Raw genomic sequence first — 17,548 nt, 5'->3', positions numbered from 1 at the left:
CCATCTTGCTGGGTATTGCTGGGCCCTGTAGTCCCCTCGGAGCCGTGGCTTGCTGGCGTCTGCAGAAGCCCCGCTGAGCCCTGACATTGCTGCTAAATGCCGGCAGAGTAAATGATTTTTCGGCCTAATCCATCCTCAGAAACTCAATTATGTCTTTGATTTGCAGCAAGACAGAGAGACTGATCACGGTGATGAATCGCGGAGGCAGCGGATCCTCTCGCTCCCAAAGACATTTTTTCTCACTTCACGTCTATATTATGAGATGAAGAGCGAGGCCGGGATCATTTATATTCATTTCTATTATAAGGTCTAATTATTGAGCGGGAAAATAGGATTTATAGGAAAATAAAGCAGAAACGCTAACTGTGGATGGGATCAGTGGCTTGTAGCCAGAGGAGGGTGAATATGAGACGCCATGAAGCCGGTGCATCACCCTCTAGTCTGGCCAATGGCGGCCGAAGAGGGACAGGTGTGGAAAGGGTTAAAGAGCGCGACCCCTTTAAGTCATAAAATCAATTAGAAAACGTAAATTCACATCACATCCACCGACCTTAGAGACCAGATCGATATTAAATCTTCTTCCTTCTCGGACAATATCAGAATATGTGACACGTCTCTGGGGCTCGGCGTGGTGGTCGGTGGCAGCAGGGGGAGGCTCTGTCTCAGTGACATCACCAGTCGTGGTCGCACTTTCCACAGACTCCTCATGGTCAGCGGGGGCGGCGTCCTCTGATGGCGGCTGCTCCGGGGACTCTGGTGTGATGTCCGGCTGCTCGGCGGTGATCTGGAAGGAGGAGTCACCAGGGGAGTCTGTGTCCTGGGACTCAGTGGTTAAGAGCTCTGGATTTACTGGAAGCGCCCCAACTTCCTCAACGTCCCCCGAGTCTTCTGTTCTAAAAGGGAACCAAAAAAATAAAATCAATAGTGCGAATCCAGAACAGAGATAAATCACTGCTTCTCACAGTACATGAAACAACCAGCAAAAGTACAAGAGTTTACAGTCATAAAAAGTAAGTGAACCCTCCGGAACCAGCAGATTACCAATATAACGGGACGCGACTCACAAACTGCCGAACTCCGATATCCCCAAAACTCCCTGAGAAAGGAACGGAGCGGCTGCACGCACGCACGACAACGACCCCCCACTCTGTTTATTTCGAGGGGCTACATGAGGTTCTTGTGATCGGTCAGGGTCCCCGAGGTAGGACCACTGAACTTAGAGTTATCCTCAATCATGTGGATAACGTTACATAACCAGAATAACCCTTTAAGGTCAGAACTCTTCAGGTCACAGCATATTCCGCATAGGTTAAATACTATGTACCCCTTGGGGGGGGGGGGGGGGGGATTTTTTTAAATTTCAATGGGTCTTTATTAACAATATGGAGTCCTTTATTCTGTACAGAGCTGAGATGCTCTATTAGCAGCCTGTGGATTTTCTGTCTTTTCCGTCATCTGGGGAGCTGACGGGCTCCTTATCTCTGCTCTCTGACATTATATACAATCATTTCAGCTCAGTTCTTATCTTACTAATAAAAATGTGGCTTATAGATAAGGGTTATTAGATGAGCGGCACAAAGTGAAAGTACCAGTCACACAGAAAAACAGTTAACCCTTTGTGACAGAATGGCTCAATATTTTAATAAAGGCCAATTAAAAATATGATTTGTAGCCAAAAATGAGTAAAATGCAATCAAACTAAATTTGCCTGCAAAGGTGTACATAGCCTTTAAAGTGAGGACTCTTCAGTTCATCTCTCAGCATCTCCATATAGTTAAATTCAGGACTCTTCAGGTCATGTCACAGCATCTTCTTAAGGTTAAGACTCTTCAGGTCACAACATCTCCATAGGGCTTCAGGTCATCTCTCAGCATCTCCATAGGGCTGAGGTCAGGACTCTTCAGGCCACAGCATATTCAAAAGGTTAAGGTGAGGACTCTTCAGGCCACAGCATATTCAAAAGGTTAAGGTGAGGACTCTTTAGGTCACAGCATCTTGTTAAGGTTAGGGCTCTTCGGGTCACAACATCTCCATAGGGCTTCAGGTCATCTCTCAGCATCTCCATAGGGCTTCAGGTCATCTCTCAGCATCTCCATAGGGCTTCAGGTCATCTCTCAGCATCTCCATAGGGCTTCAGGTCATCTCTCAGCATCTCCATAGGGCTTCAGGTCATCTCTCAGCATCTCCATAGGGCTTCAGGTCATCTCTCAGCATCTCCATAGGGCTTCAGGTCATCTCTCAGCATCTCCATAGGGCTTCAGGTCATCTCTCAGCATCTCCATAGGGCTTCAGGTCATCTCTCAGCATCTCCATAGGGCTTCAGGTCATCTCTCAGCATCTCCATAGGGCTTCAGGTCATCTCTCAGCATCTCCATAGGGCTTCAGGTCATCTCTCAGCATCTCCATAGGGCTTCAGGTCATCTCTCAGCATCTCCATAGGGCTTCAGGTCATCTCTCAGCATCTCCATAGGGCTTCAGGTCATCTCTCAGCATCTCCATAGGGCTGAGGTCAGGACTCTTCAGGCCACAGCATCTCCATAGGGTTACAGTCAGGACTCTTCAGGTCACAGCATATTCAAAAGGTTAAGGTGAGGACTCTTTAGGTCACAGTATCTTGTTAAGGTTAGGGCTCTTCGGGTCACAACATCTCCATAGGGCTTCAGGTCATCTCTCAGCATCTCCATAGGGCTTCAGGTCATCTCTCAGCATCTCCATAGGGCTTCAGGTCATCTCTCAGCATCTCCATAGGGCTTCAGGTCATCTCTCAGCATCTCCATAGGGTTACAGTCAGGACTCTTCAGGTCACAGCATATTCAAAAGGTTAAGGTGAGGACTCTTTAGGTCACAGCATCTTGTCAAGTTTAGGGTTCTTCGGGTCACAACATCTCCATTGGGCTTCAAGTCATCTCACAGCATCTCCATAGGGCTGAGGTCAGGACTCTTTAGGCCACAGTATCTTCTTAAGGTTAGGACACTTCAGGTCACAACATCTCCATAGGGCTTCAGGTCATCTCTCAGCATCTCCATAGGGCTTCAGGTCATCTCTCAGCATCTCCATAGGGCTTCAGGTCATCTCTCAGCATCTCCATAGGGCTGAGGTCAGGACTCTTTAGGCCACAGCATATTCAAAAGGTTAAGATGAAGACTCTTCAAGTCACAGCATCTTCTTAAAGTTAAGGTCAGGACTCCCTTTTTTCCCCTGTTGGTGGTGTCAGCTCTGGATGTAGCAGAGATGTATTTAGATGTAATCAAGAATGTTTCTATTCAATAACACGAAGCAGAGGTTTCAAACATAAGACTTGAAATATAAAGTCTTTCAGAAAGTCACTGAACTTTTCAGAATACATTTTTACGAAAGTGAAAACCCCCTTTAAATGGAAGTTCTGTGAATATTATGTAAGAGGGAGATAAATGGCGCGGCGTTAACCTCGCTCACAAACAACCTGTTGTCAGTCCGATGTTTACAGTCACACAACAGGTAACGCCGAATCCGAGAACAGACTGCGCCCGGGGGTGACGGCCGCGCTCAGTCAGCTGGTAAATCCTGGAAAACAACAAACCCCTGAATGTTGGAGGGAGCGCCCCCTGCAGAGCGTCGCCATGTTCCCAGGGCAGTAAATGCAGACGAGGAGGTTTCTATTTAGGTTAATGCTGTCGGGTTACGGATGAGAAGACGCTCTGTGCACATCCTGTGCTGAACACGCTCAGAAGACGCTCGAGCTTCGCCTTCCGCCTCGCTGGACAATCACTTTTCGTGTGTAATAACTGGTGGCGCGCAACAGAAAAAAAGATCGACCTTATGAAAGAGTCGTGTGGGGGGGGGGGGGGGCGCTGAGAGGCCTCGTTAGTGACAGTCGTTATTAGGACGCACGTAATAAACCTCCTGTAAAGACGGGAATAAATATTAGCATAGGAAGGATTATGGGGTCTGGCAGTGCAGAACGGGCTCCCATTGATGCCAGATTAAAGGAATCTTCCTCTGTGGATAAAAAAATAAATAAAAATAATCTATAAGACTGACCAAAAAAGGTCAGACCGGGAGACCAGTGGCCCCAACCAGGACTATGGCGTAAGGTAAATATGTGACGAAAAACTTCCAATACTCCAGCACCTCGGTGGTCCAGAGCCGGATCACTGGAAGTGAAAGTAGTCACAGCTCCGCCCCCGCTATCAAAATATCAGGATGATCTCACCACGCTTCTCCAGCCTCATTCATACATGACTATTTTTTTTTTTATGTTTTTGGTGGCGTATTTTATTTTAAGATTGTAGGAAAAGAAAATTTGTGTGTTTTTCGGCTGGTTTCACCCATTTTTCAAGGACTTGTGTTTTTTATATTAATGATGATTTTTATGAGCCTCATCTTCAGAAGTCGCCGGGAAGTGTATGGCGATTATAAAATCAATCATTTTCGAGGTGTTTTTCTTTGCTTGACTTGTTCGTGGTGTTTTTTTATTATCACAGCCGCTCGGGACGGGCCGGGTGCTTGTTATTATTTCTTTTCTTGTGTCTTTGTCACACGGTCCCCCGTTAGTTTTTATTGTCCCTGCTTGAGGAAATGGCGTTGTCAGTGCGGGAGGCGTTTTTTTATGGCGTTTTTACATTGTGTACATTTTCTACAGGGGCTTCCGGGTTTCTTTATTACACTGGTCTATAGAGGAAGTAAAACGCCTCATAAAACGGAAGCGCTTAAACAGACTATTTGTTCATAAAAAGGCAACAACAAAAAGTACAAAAACAGCACAAAATGAAATAAAGCACACGGCTGGCGATTTACGTTTTTTTTTTTTTTTAAACCCAACATTGCAGAAAGTCCTAGAAGGAATCCTATGGGAGATGCACTGAAAACGCCACCAGCATCCGGGTTTTGCCAATACTCGCTGTAGACATTAGGATGAATTCACATGCGGTGGACTTGCTGCAGATTTTACAGATTTGCGCTGTAGACATTTTCAGCACAGAAAGGCGAGCACTTAGGGTGGGCTCACATCACGTTTTATGCCTCCGTTCAACGTATACGTTAGGAAAAAAATGGATATAAAAACGCAGCACACCACGTTTTTGTATCCTGCACAGTCCGGTTTTACAATGGAAGTCTATGGTGAGCGGATGACATTGTATAGCATCAGTCTGAGGCATCCGTTTAACGTATAAAAGGATGGGAAATACGTGATGTGAACCCGGCCTTAGAGGTGTCCGTATATGCCGCAGCGTCCTCACTATCCGGGGATCGGTCACACAATTTCCCGCTTTCTACGTGGAAGGGATGAAATCTGCAGCCGAACCTATAGGTGATACAAGCGGCGAATATATGTCTCTAGGATGTAATACCCGTGTGGCGCTGATCTCAAAAGTGGCGCTGTCATCGATATCACTGCAGTTGGTGGTATTCGCGCCATTTTTGATGGGAAAAACCTCATTATAAAGGAACGCGCCTGATGTCTGGATGTTACTACAGAAGTTACTGCCCCGCCAGACAGCGTCCTCACATCCGCCCTGTTCTTCCTCCTCCTCGCCCTCTCAGATGACACATTACACCGCGCAGGAGATTGATTGTTTAAATAAAATACACAAATTCGCCACTTCTTTCCGGAGTCCGCTGTGCGCCCCGCCGCTGCCTGGACCGCCTGCTTTATGTGGAGCGGTCAGAATATTTATGAGCAAATATCCTCAAGGACTCTCCAGCCACTCAGCGCGGTGAGAATATTACAGCGTGTAAACTACGGCTATAACCGTCCCCCCTTATTTCACTGCCCTAATAAATATACACGGCGGGTAATCTGAACCTCACTCCGAGACGTCACCTGTGGAGTACGTGTTATATACAGCAACGAGGGCGAGACGCACGCAGAGCCCAAGATCACCGGGGCCCCCTGTACAATAACCTATAACCATATAGAAGTGAGTGCGCACATACATGACAAATCCAGTACTGATCCTAAGTCACATCCTGCATTATACTCCAGAGCTGCACTCACTATTCTGCTGGTGCAGTCACTGTGTACATACATTACTTATCCTGTACTGATCCTAAGTCACATCCTGTATTATACTCCAGAGCTGCACTCACTATTCTGCTGGTGCAGTCACTGTGTACATACATTACTTATCCTGTACTGATCCTGAGTTACATCCTGTATTATACTCCAGAGCTGCACTCACTATTCTGCTGGTGTAGTCACTGTGTACATAGATTACTTATCCTGTACTGATCCTGAGTTACATCCTGTATTATACTCCAGAGCTGCACTCACTATTCTGCTGGTGTAGTCACTGTGTACATAGATTACTTATCCTGTACTGATCCTGAGTTACATCCTGTATTATACTCCAGAGCTGCACTCACTATTCTGCTGGTGCAGTCACTGTGTACATACATTACTTATCCTGTACTGACCCTGAGTTACATCGTGTATTATACTCCAGAGCTGCACTCACTATTCTGCTGGTGCAGTCACTGTGTACATACATTACTTATCCTGTACTGATCCTGAGTTACATCCTGTATTATACTCCAGAGCTGCACTCACTATTCTGCTGGTGCAGTCACTGTGTACATACATTACTTATCCTGCACTGATCCTGAGTTACATCCTGTATTATACTCCAGAGCTGCACTCACTATTCTGCTGGTGCAGTCACTGTGTACATACATTACTTATCTGTACTGATCCTGAGTTACATCCTGTATTATACTCCAGAGCTGCACTCACTATTCTGCTGGTGCAGTCACTGTGTACATACATTACTTATCCTGCACTGATCCTGAGTTACATCCTGTATTATACTCCAGAGCTGCACTCACTATTCTGCTGGTGCAGTCACTGTGTACATACATTACTTATCCTGTACTGATCCTGAGTTACATCCTGTATTATACTCCAGAGCTGCACTCACTATTCTGCTGGTGCAGTCACTGTGTACATACATTACTTATCCTGTACTGATCCTGAGTTACATCCTGTATTATACTCCAGAGCTGCACTCACTATTCTGCTGGTGGAGTCACTGTGCACATACATTACTTATCCTGTACTGATCCTGAGTTACATCCTGTATTATACTCCAGAGCTGCACTCACTATTCTGCTGGTGCAGTCACTGTGTACATACATTACTTATCCTGCACTGATCCTGAGTTACATCCTGTATTATACTCCAGAGCTGCACTCACTATTCTGCTGGTGCAGTCACTGTGTACATACATTACTTATCTGTACTGATCCTGAGTTACATCCTGTATTATACTCCAGAGCTGCACTCACTATTCTGCTGGTGCAGTCACTGTGTACATACATTACTTATCCTGCACTGATCCTGAGTTACATCCTGTATTATACTCCAGAGCTGCACTCACTATTCTGCTGGTGCAGTCACTGTGTACATACATTACTTATCCTGTACTGATCCTGAGTTACATCCTGTATTATACTCCAGAGCTGCACTCACTATTCTGCTGGTGTAGTCACTGTGTACATACATTACTTATCCTGTACTGATCCTGAGTTACATCCTGTATTATACTCCAGAGCTGCACTCACTATTCTGCTGGTGGAGTCACTGTGCACATACATTACTTATCCTGTACTGATCCTGAGTTACATCCTGTATTATACTCCAGAGCTGCACTCACTATTCTGCTGGTGGAGTCACTGTGCACATACATTACTTATCCTGTACTGATCCTGAGTTACATCCTGTATTATACTCCAGAGCTGCACTCACTATTCTGCTGGTGGAGTCACTGTGCACATACATTACATTAATTCTGCAGGCTTCAGAGCTGAATTCTCCCATCATGCACTGGTTGTCTGTGTTCTGACACTGTCAGCAGTGTAACTGCCCCTACAGGATAGCCTCTCAGCCTGTCCACCAGCTTACTGACTGTTTCCTATACAGTATAATCTCCGGCGCTGCCCGTGCTCTTGTGCTGTATTATATTAGGAGGTTTCTTACCTGGAACAGGTGTAAACCTCGATGTTGCTGATGGTCGGGTCCCGCTGGTTCAGGAGCAGAACCTCTTCATTTTCCAGTACGTCTTCCTTCTTAATCACGGCTTCCTCCGCAGCAACGTCTTGTGTCTAGAAAGAGAGAACAATCTCTAATGTACGGGCCGCAGCAGGAAGCGCAGGAATGAACTGCTGCCTGTCAGTGAATGGCCTGCACAGACATGAGAGGCGGCTGCTGAGGGAGCTGGAAAGATCTACATGTACGAGGAGTGCGTGTGCTGTACGCGTGCACACGTACGACGAGTGCGTGTGCTGTACGCGTGCACACGTACGACGAGTGCGTGTGCTGTACGCGTGCACACGTACGACGAGTGCGTGTGCTGTACGCGTGCACACGTACGACGAGTGCGTGTGCTGTACGCGTGCACACGTACGACGAGTGCGTGTGCTGTACGCGTGCACACGTACGACGAGTGCGTGTGCTGTACGCGTGCACACGTACGACGAGTGCGTGTGCTGTACGCGTGCACACGTACGACGAGTGCGTGTGCTGTACGCGTGCACACGTACGACGAGTGCGGTGTGCTGTACGCGTGCCACGTACGACGAGTGCGTGTGCTGTACGCGTGCACACGTACGACGAGTGCTGTGCTGTACGCGTGCCACACGTACGACGAGTGCGTGTGCTGTACGCGTGCACACGTACGACGAGTGCGTGTGCTGTACGCGTGCACACGTACGACGAGTGCGTGTGCTGTACGCGTGCACACGTACGACGAGTGCGTGTGCTGTACGCGTGCACACGTACGACGAGTGCGTGTGCTGTACGCGTGCACACGTACGACGAGTGCGTGTGCTGTACGCGTGCACACGTACGACGAGTGCGTGTGCTGTACGCGTGCACAGCTACCGAGTGCGTGTGCTGTACGCGTGCACACGTACGACGAGTGCGTGTGCTGTACGCGTGCACACGTACGACGAGTGCGTGTGCTGTACGCGTGCACACGTACGACGAGTGCGTGTGCTGTACGCGTGCACACGTACGACGAGTGCGTGTGCTGTACGCGTGCACACGTACGACGAGTGCGTGTGCTGTACGCGTGCACACGTACGACGAGTGCGTGTGCTGTACGCGTGCACACGTACGACGAGTGCGTGTGCTGTACGCGTGCACACGTACGACGAGTGCGTGTGCTGTACGCGTGCACACGTACGACGAGTGCGTGTGCTGTACGCGTGCACACGTACGACGAGTGCGTGTGCTGTACGCGTGCACACGTACCGACGAGTGCGTGTGCTGTACGCGTGCACACGTACGACGAGTGCGTGTGCTGTACGCGTGCACACGTACGACGAGTGCGTGTGCTGTACGCGTGCACACGTACGACGAGTGCGTGTGCTGTACGCGTGCACACGTACGACGAGTGCGTGTGCTGTACGCGTGCACACGTACGACGAGTGCGTGTGCTGTACGCGTGCACACGTACGACGAGTGCGTGTGCTGTACGCGTGCACACGTACGACGAGTGCGTGTGCTGTACGCGTGCACACGTACGACGAGTGCGTGTGCTGTACGCGTGCACACGTACGACGAGTGCGTGTGCTGTACGCGTGCACACGTACGACGAGTGCGTGTGCTGTACGCGTGCACACGTACGACGAGTGCGTGTGCTGTACGCGTGCACACGTACGACGAGTGCGTGTGCTGTACGCGTGCACACGTACGACGAGTGCGTGTGCTGTACGTGTGCACACGTATGAGGCGTGCGTGTGCTGTACATGTACACATGTATGAGGCGTGCGTGTGCTGTACATGTACACATGTATGAGGCGTGCGTGTGCTGTACATGTACACATGTATGAGGCGTGCGTGTGCTGTACATGTACACATGTATGAGGCGTGCGTGTGCTGTACATGTACACATGTATGAGGAGTGCGTGTGCTGTACATGTACACATGTATGAGGAGTGCGTGTGCTGTACACATGTATGAGGAGTGCGTGTGCTGTACACATGTATGAGGAGTGCGTGTGCACATGTATGAGGAGTGCGTGTACGCATGCATGATGGGTGTGTGCGCTGTACGTGTACACATGTATGAGGAGTGCGTGTGCGTGTACACATGTATGAGGAGTGCGTGTGCTGTACACATGTATGAGGAGTGCGTGTGCTGTACACATGTATGAGGAGTGCGTGTGCTGTACACATGTATGAGGAGTGCGTGTGCTGTACACATGTATGAGGAGTGCGTGTGCTGTACACATGTATGAGGAGTGCGTGTGCTGTACACATGTATGATGGGTGCGTGCGCTGTACACATGTATGATGGGTGCGTGCGCTGTACACATGTATGATGGGTGCGTGCGCTGTACACATGTATGATGGGTGCGTGCGCTGTACACATGTATGAGGGGTGCGTGCGCTGTACACATGTATGATGGGTGCGTGCGCTGTACACATGTATGATGGGTGCGTGCGCTGTACACACGTACGAGGAGTGCGTGTGCTGTACGTGTACACACGTATGAGGAGTGCGTGTGCTGTACGTGTACACACGTACGAGGAGTGCGTGTGCTGTACGTGTACACACGTATGAGGAGTGCGTGTGCTGTACGTGTACACATGGAGGAGTGCGTGTGCTGTACGTGTACACACGTACGAGGAGTGCGTGTGCTGTACGTGTACACACGTATGAGGAGTGCGTGTGCTGTACGTGTACCCATGGAGGAGTGCGTGTGCTGTACATGTACACATGGAGGAGTGCGTGTGCTGTACATGTACACATGTATGAGGCGTGCGTGTGCTGTACATGTACACATGTATGATGGGTGCGTGCGCTGTACACATGTATGATGGGTGCGTGCGCTGTACGTGTATATCCACATGCACCAACCTCCCAGAATCTACTGCACATCAGGAGACACGAACCTGAGAGTCTGAAATCCACGTCTGCAAACCCGAAAATGTGAAACTGGCCCAGTTACCCCCATAGTAACTCCTCCTGCAAGACAACAAGACGAGACAGTCAGAGAGCGAGCGAGAGAGAGTGCAGGAGAGAAAGACAGAGCAGGAAAGAGAGATAAAGAGAGGGACAGAGAGGAAGAGTGCAGGAGAAAAAGAGGAAGAAAGAGAGGGAGTGCAGGAAAGAGAGAAAGGAAGTGAGAGAGACAGAGCAAGAGTTCAGCAGAGAGACAGAGAGAGAGAGACAGAGAGTGCAGGAGAGAAAGAGGCAGAGAGAGATAGAGTGCAGGAAAGAGAGAGGGAAAGATATAGTCAGGGAGATAGAGACAGTCCGGTGTGGAAAGCCTGTGATAAAGTAACTCTGTGTAATTAATGGCGTCGCTCTCGCGGGAGACGTTCTCCGGATGATTGTACCCGGGCAGACGTAGCAATGCCCACACTTAGGATGGGCGCCCGCTCAGGGTGATGCTACTGCTGAGCCTTCGTGCAGGTGTACACCCCGATTATGGCGCAGTCGCCCCGTCAGACGCAGATGTAGCAGAGCTGATTCTGTCGGCGCGGTCACACAGGATCAGGGTTTATGGCACTTCGTCTGCTCCTCCGGGTCATACCTCACCCCATAATCTGCCGGACCGGGGCTCATTCTAACAGGGGGCTGTGAAGCAGCAGGGTAACCCCTCGCACTCCAGGGCCTGGAGCGGCTCTACCACATATACCGGTGCGGCCGGCACCGCGTGACCTCTCCGCCTCTTCATGCCCCCCCCGGATATCTCCACATGTCACCCGCTCATTACTACCGGCGGCAGTGATGGAGACGATAGCTGGCAGGCGCAGACCGCCCTCCTTCAATTACAATTTGGCACCGGACATCAGCTTCAGAGCCGTCTGCGGGAATTAATGACAAACGGCCAATCAAAAGCTTCTCCTGTCCGCGATGGCGAGACGGGAGCGGGCACATCCATCACCTGCGCTGCCACTCACCGCTTTTTAATGGACCTCTCCCGAAACGTTCATTACCGTCATTTGGCGCCACGTGTGAAAAGTACAGCCCGGACGGTGAGCAGATCTGATATATGGGCTGTAAAGTGGCATCGGCCAGGAAGACGCGCGCTATAACGGGAAATCAGGCGACTGGTGACTATGCCGCCATTATTCTTGTTAAAGGGCACTCGCTCAATAAATAGGAGGATTTCACCCCATAATATTGTTGCCCACAACACCCGGGGTGACAATTCCAAGATTTTCCTGACGCAGGTGATACAATTTACTTAAAAAATAAAATTAATTTCCATCCGGTGAAACAACTTACGAGTCAAGATGGAGGACGCGCTGTCCAATCCGGGAACAGGCGGCGGCGATGATGGATTCCGGCAGACCTGCGGAAATAAGGCATCTTCAGAGGTTACCAGAGAGCAGTGAATTGTGGGAGGAGTCACAAGACAGCAGGGGTGGAGCCAAAAAGCAACCAGCGGAATTTACATAAAAGCTCTAATGGCGCCATAGGACAAAGAAGCATCCGGACTATAAGGACAGGGGGCGGGGTTTAAGGACAGGGGGCGGAGAGCTGTGCAGGCGCCACTTATCACCCCATCTACACAGTAATCCAGCCGATGGCGGGCAGATAACAAGAATCATACGTGGAGATCATTGCTGCATCGGCATAAAACCCAATGGATGGCGCCTCTCATCAGGGCGTGAATATTTATCCTGCCCACGTTATAATGAGCTCTGAGCAGTGAGGAGGGACGGTGGAGCATCCAGCACTGAGCCTGGTGACAACTACCACCATCAAATCAGCCGCCATTGCCACTAGCACAGAAATATGTGGAAAAGGATGACATAGGGAGAGAGATGGGGCAGAGTGGGAGGAGGAGGTCCAGCGTTAGGGGAGAGAGATGGGGCAGAGTGCGAGGAGGAGGTCCAGTGTTAGGGGAGAGAGATGGGGCAGAGTGCAAGGAGGAGGTCCAGTGTTAGGAGAGAGATGGGGCAGAGTGCAAGGAGGAGGTCCAGTGTTAGGGGAGAGAGATGGGGCAGAGTGAGAGGAGAAGGTCCAGTGTTAGGGGAGAGAGATGGGGCAGAGTGCGAGGAGGAGGTCCAGTGTTAGGGGAGAGAGATGGGGCAGAGTGCGAGGAGGAGGTCCAGTGTTAGGGGAGAGAGATGGGGCAGAGTGCGAGGAGGAGGTCCAGTGTTAGGGGAGAGAGATGGGGCAGAGTGCGAGGAGGAGGTCCAGTGTTAGGGGAGAGAGATGGGGCAGAGTGCGAGGAGGAGGTCCAGTGTTAGGGGAGAGAGATGGGGCAGAGTGCGAGGAGGAGGTCCAGTGTTAGGGGAGAGAGATGGGGCAGAGTGCGAGGAGGAGGTCCAGTGTTAGGGGAGAGAGATGGGGCAGAGTGCGAGGAGGAGGTCCAGTGTTAGGGGAGAGAGATGGGGCAGAGTGCGAGGAGGAGGTCCAGTGTTAGGAGAGAGAGATGGGGCAGAGTGCGAGGAGGAGGTCCAGTGTTAGGGGAGAGATGGGGCAGAGTGCGAGGAGGAGGTCCAGCGTTAGGAGAGAGATGGGGCAGAGTGCGAGGAGGAGGTCCAGTGTTAGGAGAGAGATGGGGCAGAGTGCGAGGAGGAGGTCCAGCGTTAGGAGAGAGAGATGGGGCAGAGTGCGAGGAGGAGGTCCAGCGTTAGGAGAGAGATGGGGCAGAGTGCGAGGAGGAGGTCCAGTGTTAGGGGAGAGAGATGGGGCAGAGTGCGAGGAGGAGGTCCAGTGTTAGGAGAGAGATGGGGCAGAGTGCGAGGAGGAGGTCCAGTGTTAGGAGAGAGATGGGGCAGAGTGCGAGGAGGAGGTCCAGTGTTAGGGGAGAGAGATGGGGCAGAGTGCGAGGAGAAGGTCCAGTGTTAGGAGAGAGATGGGGCAGAGTGCGAGGAGAAGGTCCAGTGTTAGGGGAGAGAGATGGGGCAGAGTGCGAGGAGAAGGTCCAGAGTTAGGGGAGAGAGATGGGGCAGAGTGCGAGGAGGAGGTCCAGCGTTAGGGGAGAGATGGGGCAGAGTGCGATGAGGAGGTCCAGTGTTAGGAGAGAGATGGGGCAGAGTGCGAGGAGGAGGTCCAGCGTTAGGGGAGAGAGATGGGGCAGAGTGCGAGGAGAAGGTCCAGTGTTAGGAGAGAGATGGGGCAGAGTGCGAGGAGAAGGTCCAGTGTTAGGAGAGAGATGGGGCAGAGTGCGAGGAGAAGGTCCAGTGTTAGGAGAGAGATGGGGCAGAGTGCGAGGAGGAGGTTCAGTGTTAGGGGAGAGATGGGGCAGAGTGCGAGGAGGAGGTCCAGTGTTAGGGGAGAGAGATGGGGCAGAGTGCGAGGAGGACGTCCAGTGTTAGGGGAGAGAGATGGGGCAGAGTGCGAGGAGGAGGTCCAGTGTTAGGGGAGAGAGATGGGGCAGAGTGCGAGGAGAAGGTCCAGTGTTAGGAGAGAGATGGGGCAGAGTGCGAGGAGAAGGTCCAGTGTTAGGAGAGAGATGGGGCAGAGTGCGAGGAGGAGGTCCAGTGTTAGGGGAGAGAGATGGGGCAGAGTGCGAGGAGGAGGTCCAGTGTTAGGGGAGAGAGATGGGGCAGAGTGCGAGGAGAAGGTCCAGTGTTAGGGGAGAGAGATGGGGCAGCAGGGAAGGAGGAGGTCCAGTGTAAGTAGATGAAACAGCAGGGGAGGTGCAGTGCGAGGACAGAGATGGCTCATTGAGGCAGGAGGAGGAGGTCCACTGTAAGGAGAGAGATGGGGCATTGGGGGAGGTTCAGTGTGAGGACAGAGTTGGCTCAGCGGGGAAGGGGGTCTATTGTAAGGATAAAGATGGAGCGGTGGGGAGGTCCATTGTAAAGATAGAGATGGTGCAGCGGCAGGTCCAATGTAAAGAGACAGACGGCGCAGTGAAGGGGGACACATTTCCCCGGCAGATCCCAGGTGGATAACCCTGTGCAGATTAAGGACTATGCCGGTGGATGGACATAATGAGGCGTCCTGATGGATGCACGCTGTCCTCTGACAAGATGAAAGAAACAAACTTTCCAAAGTTCCTGACATTTTCCGATCGTCTCTGCGGCCGCTGCATTTATTTTTATCACCGCAGAATAGAAATCAATGGATGCCAGCAAATAAAAAATCAGCGGCAGAAATGAAGATAAGTCTTAAGCTGTGAGTGTGAGGGATAAGGAGGCGCTGACAACCACGGAGGAGGAATAGATCTTACTTTACGAGGCGCGAGGCTGGAGGCTCCCTCATGCACTATTACCAGTTATTGATGGGCCGGACCCCGGATTGTCGGCCAGATGGAATTTTACACATTTTTCAAGGGTAGCAAAGGAATCCAGTGACCTTTCTAGACGGCGGTGCAGCTTCCCCTCCGACCTCTATTATCCACACTTATCGCTGGTATCAGGGGAGATCGGCCGCGCCAAAGTGAAAGCCTCTAACCTACACCGACATACACAGGTAATGGATAATCAGGTGCCAGCTCCACCGCACACTTTGTAACTAGAGATATCTAGGTACTGCCCTGCCTGGACCTTCCTCCTGACATGGTCAGTCAGGCTGTGTTCACACAGATTTAGGAACACCGGAAATTCTGCTTCAGATTTCTGCTGCGGACATATGCAAATCCTGATTGTGTGAACTTTAGGGGGAGACAGCTCAACAATGAAATTCCAGCACAAGAAGAAGCCATAACATTCTGCAAACTGAGGAAGTAGCAGGTGTTAGTCAGATCTACAGATTATGAAATTTCCAGCACCTAGCTCCAATCTGCAGAATGTGGGAGGGGCATAAAAGCCAGACTGAAAGTAAAAGCCACATGAAACCTCAGAAGTCAGATCGGGTCGTGTGGGACGATTGTGCGATGCCTCCTGTCCACTCACATCCCAGTTATCACCACATGGTCTTAGGCCGAATGCACACGGCCGTGTTCCGCGGCTGAGAGCGGTCCGTGTTATGCCGGGCTGGATTCCTGTTCAGAGCAGGAGCGCAAAAGTTTTAGATTTTAGAAAAACTGACTTTTCTCAAATTAGATTAGTGGTATACGAGTCCCTATCAGATTGGAACAGTTTCATTGGAGTCCAGGAGAAATGGGACTACTTAAAAGTGGCACTATTGAAGGCAACTGAAGAATGCATTAGACTTGTCAGTAAAAGCAAAAAAAGGAAGAGACCACTGTGGTACTCAGCAGAAGTGGCCAAAATCATTAAATACTAAAAGATAGCATTTAGGAATTATAAAAAAAAACAAAAAAACGAGGATGACAGGGAAATTTATAAGATTAGGCAGAGAGAGGCCAAACAAGTTATAAGAGCTTCTAAAGCACAGGCAGAAGAGAAATTAGCTCAGTCAGGGAAAAAAGGCGATAAGGCATTCTGCAGATACATAAATGAAAAAAGGAAACTAAAACTAGGAATTACCAAATTAAAAACAAAAGAAGGAAGGAATATGGGAGAAGATAAAGAACTAGCTGACTGCCTCAATGAATACTTCTGTTCAGTTTTTACGAAGGAAAATGAAGGAGAAGGACCTCAGTTAGGAAAGAAGACTAATGAATCTTTTGACGCCTGTGTCTTTACAGAGAAAGAGGTTCTGAGTCAGCTGTCTAAAAATACTACAAATAAGTCACAGGGGCCTGATGGGATACACCCAAAGCTATTAAAAGAGCTCAGCGGCGAACTAGCAAAACCATTAACAGATTTATTTAACCAATCACTGGTAACAGGAGTCGTCCCAAAAGATTGGAAATTAGCAAATGTTGTGCCCATTCACAAGAAAGGTAGTAGGGAGGAATCGGGCAACTATAGGCCAGTAAGCCTGACACCAATAGTGGGGAAATTAATGGAAACCATACTTAAGGAGAGGATTCTGGACCATCTAAAATCCCATGGATTGAAAGATGAAGAACAGCATGGGTTTACTTCAGGGAGATCATGTCAGACTAATCTTATTGATTTTTTTGATTGGGTGACTAAAATAATAGATGGAGGAGGTGCAGTAGACATCGCTTATCTAGACTTCAGTAAGGCTTTCGATACTGTCCCACATAGAAGGCTTATCAATAAAGTGCAGTCTTTGGGCTTGGACTCCCATATTGTTGAATGGATTAGGCAGTGGCTGAGGGACAGACAGAGGGTTGTAGTCCATGGAGTATATTCAGACCATGGTCTTGTTACCAGTGGGGCACCTCAGGGATCTGTTCTGGGACCTATATTGTTTAATATCTTTATCAGCGACATTGCAGAAGGCCTTGATGGTAAGGGGTGTATTTTTGCTGATGACACAAAGATTTGTAACAGGGTTGATGTTCCTGGAGGGATACACCAAATGGGAAAGGTTTTAGGAAAACTAGAGGAATGGTCAAAAATCTGGCAACTAAAATGTAATGTTGATAAGTGCAAGATAATGCACCTGGGACGTAAAAACCCAAGAGCAGAATATACAATCAGTGATACAGTCCTAACCTCAGTATCTGAGGAAAGGGGTTTAGGGGTCATTATTTCAGAAGACTTAAAGGTAGGCAGACCATGCCATAGAGCAGCAGGAGATGCTAGCAGAGTGCTGGGGTGTATAGGGAGAGGCATTACCAGTAGACAGAGGGGGCGCTCATGCCGCTCTACAGAGCACTAGTGAGACCTCATCTG

At 49.8% G+C, this 17,548-nt stretch overlaps 1 protein-coding gene across 1 annotated transcript in view; it reads right to left on the bottom strand.

The window, feature by feature from the left end:
* LOC122923252 (rab proteins geranylgeranyltransferase component A 2-like) overlaps window positions 1-17,548 on the bottom strand; it is a 74,368-nt gene that overhangs the window by 46,228 nt on the left and 10,592 nt on the right. The window contains exons 2-5 of the mRNA XM_044274032.1: window positions 12,219-12,285; window positions 10,877-10,949; window positions 7,956-8,080; window positions 551-893 (exon numbers count right to left, since the gene is read on the bottom strand). Of these exons, the coding sequence (XP_044129967.1) occupies window positions 551-893; window positions 7,956-8,080; window positions 10,877-10,949; window positions 12,219-12,285 (608 nt within the window). The remainder of the gene's footprint in view (window positions 1-550; window positions 894-7,955; window positions 8,081-10,876; window positions 10,950-12,218; window positions 12,286-17,548) is intronic.

Source organism: Bufo gargarizans, unplaced genomic scaffold (genome assembly GCF_014858855.1).
Source record: "Bufo gargarizans isolate SCDJY-AF-19 unplaced genomic scaffold, ASM1485885v1 original_scaffold_1403_pilon, whole genome shotgun sequence".
NCBI lineage: Eukaryota > Metazoa > Chordata > Amphibia > Anura > Bufonidae > Bufo > Bufo gargarizans.
This window is presented reverse-complemented; position numbering and strand designations above follow the sequence as displayed.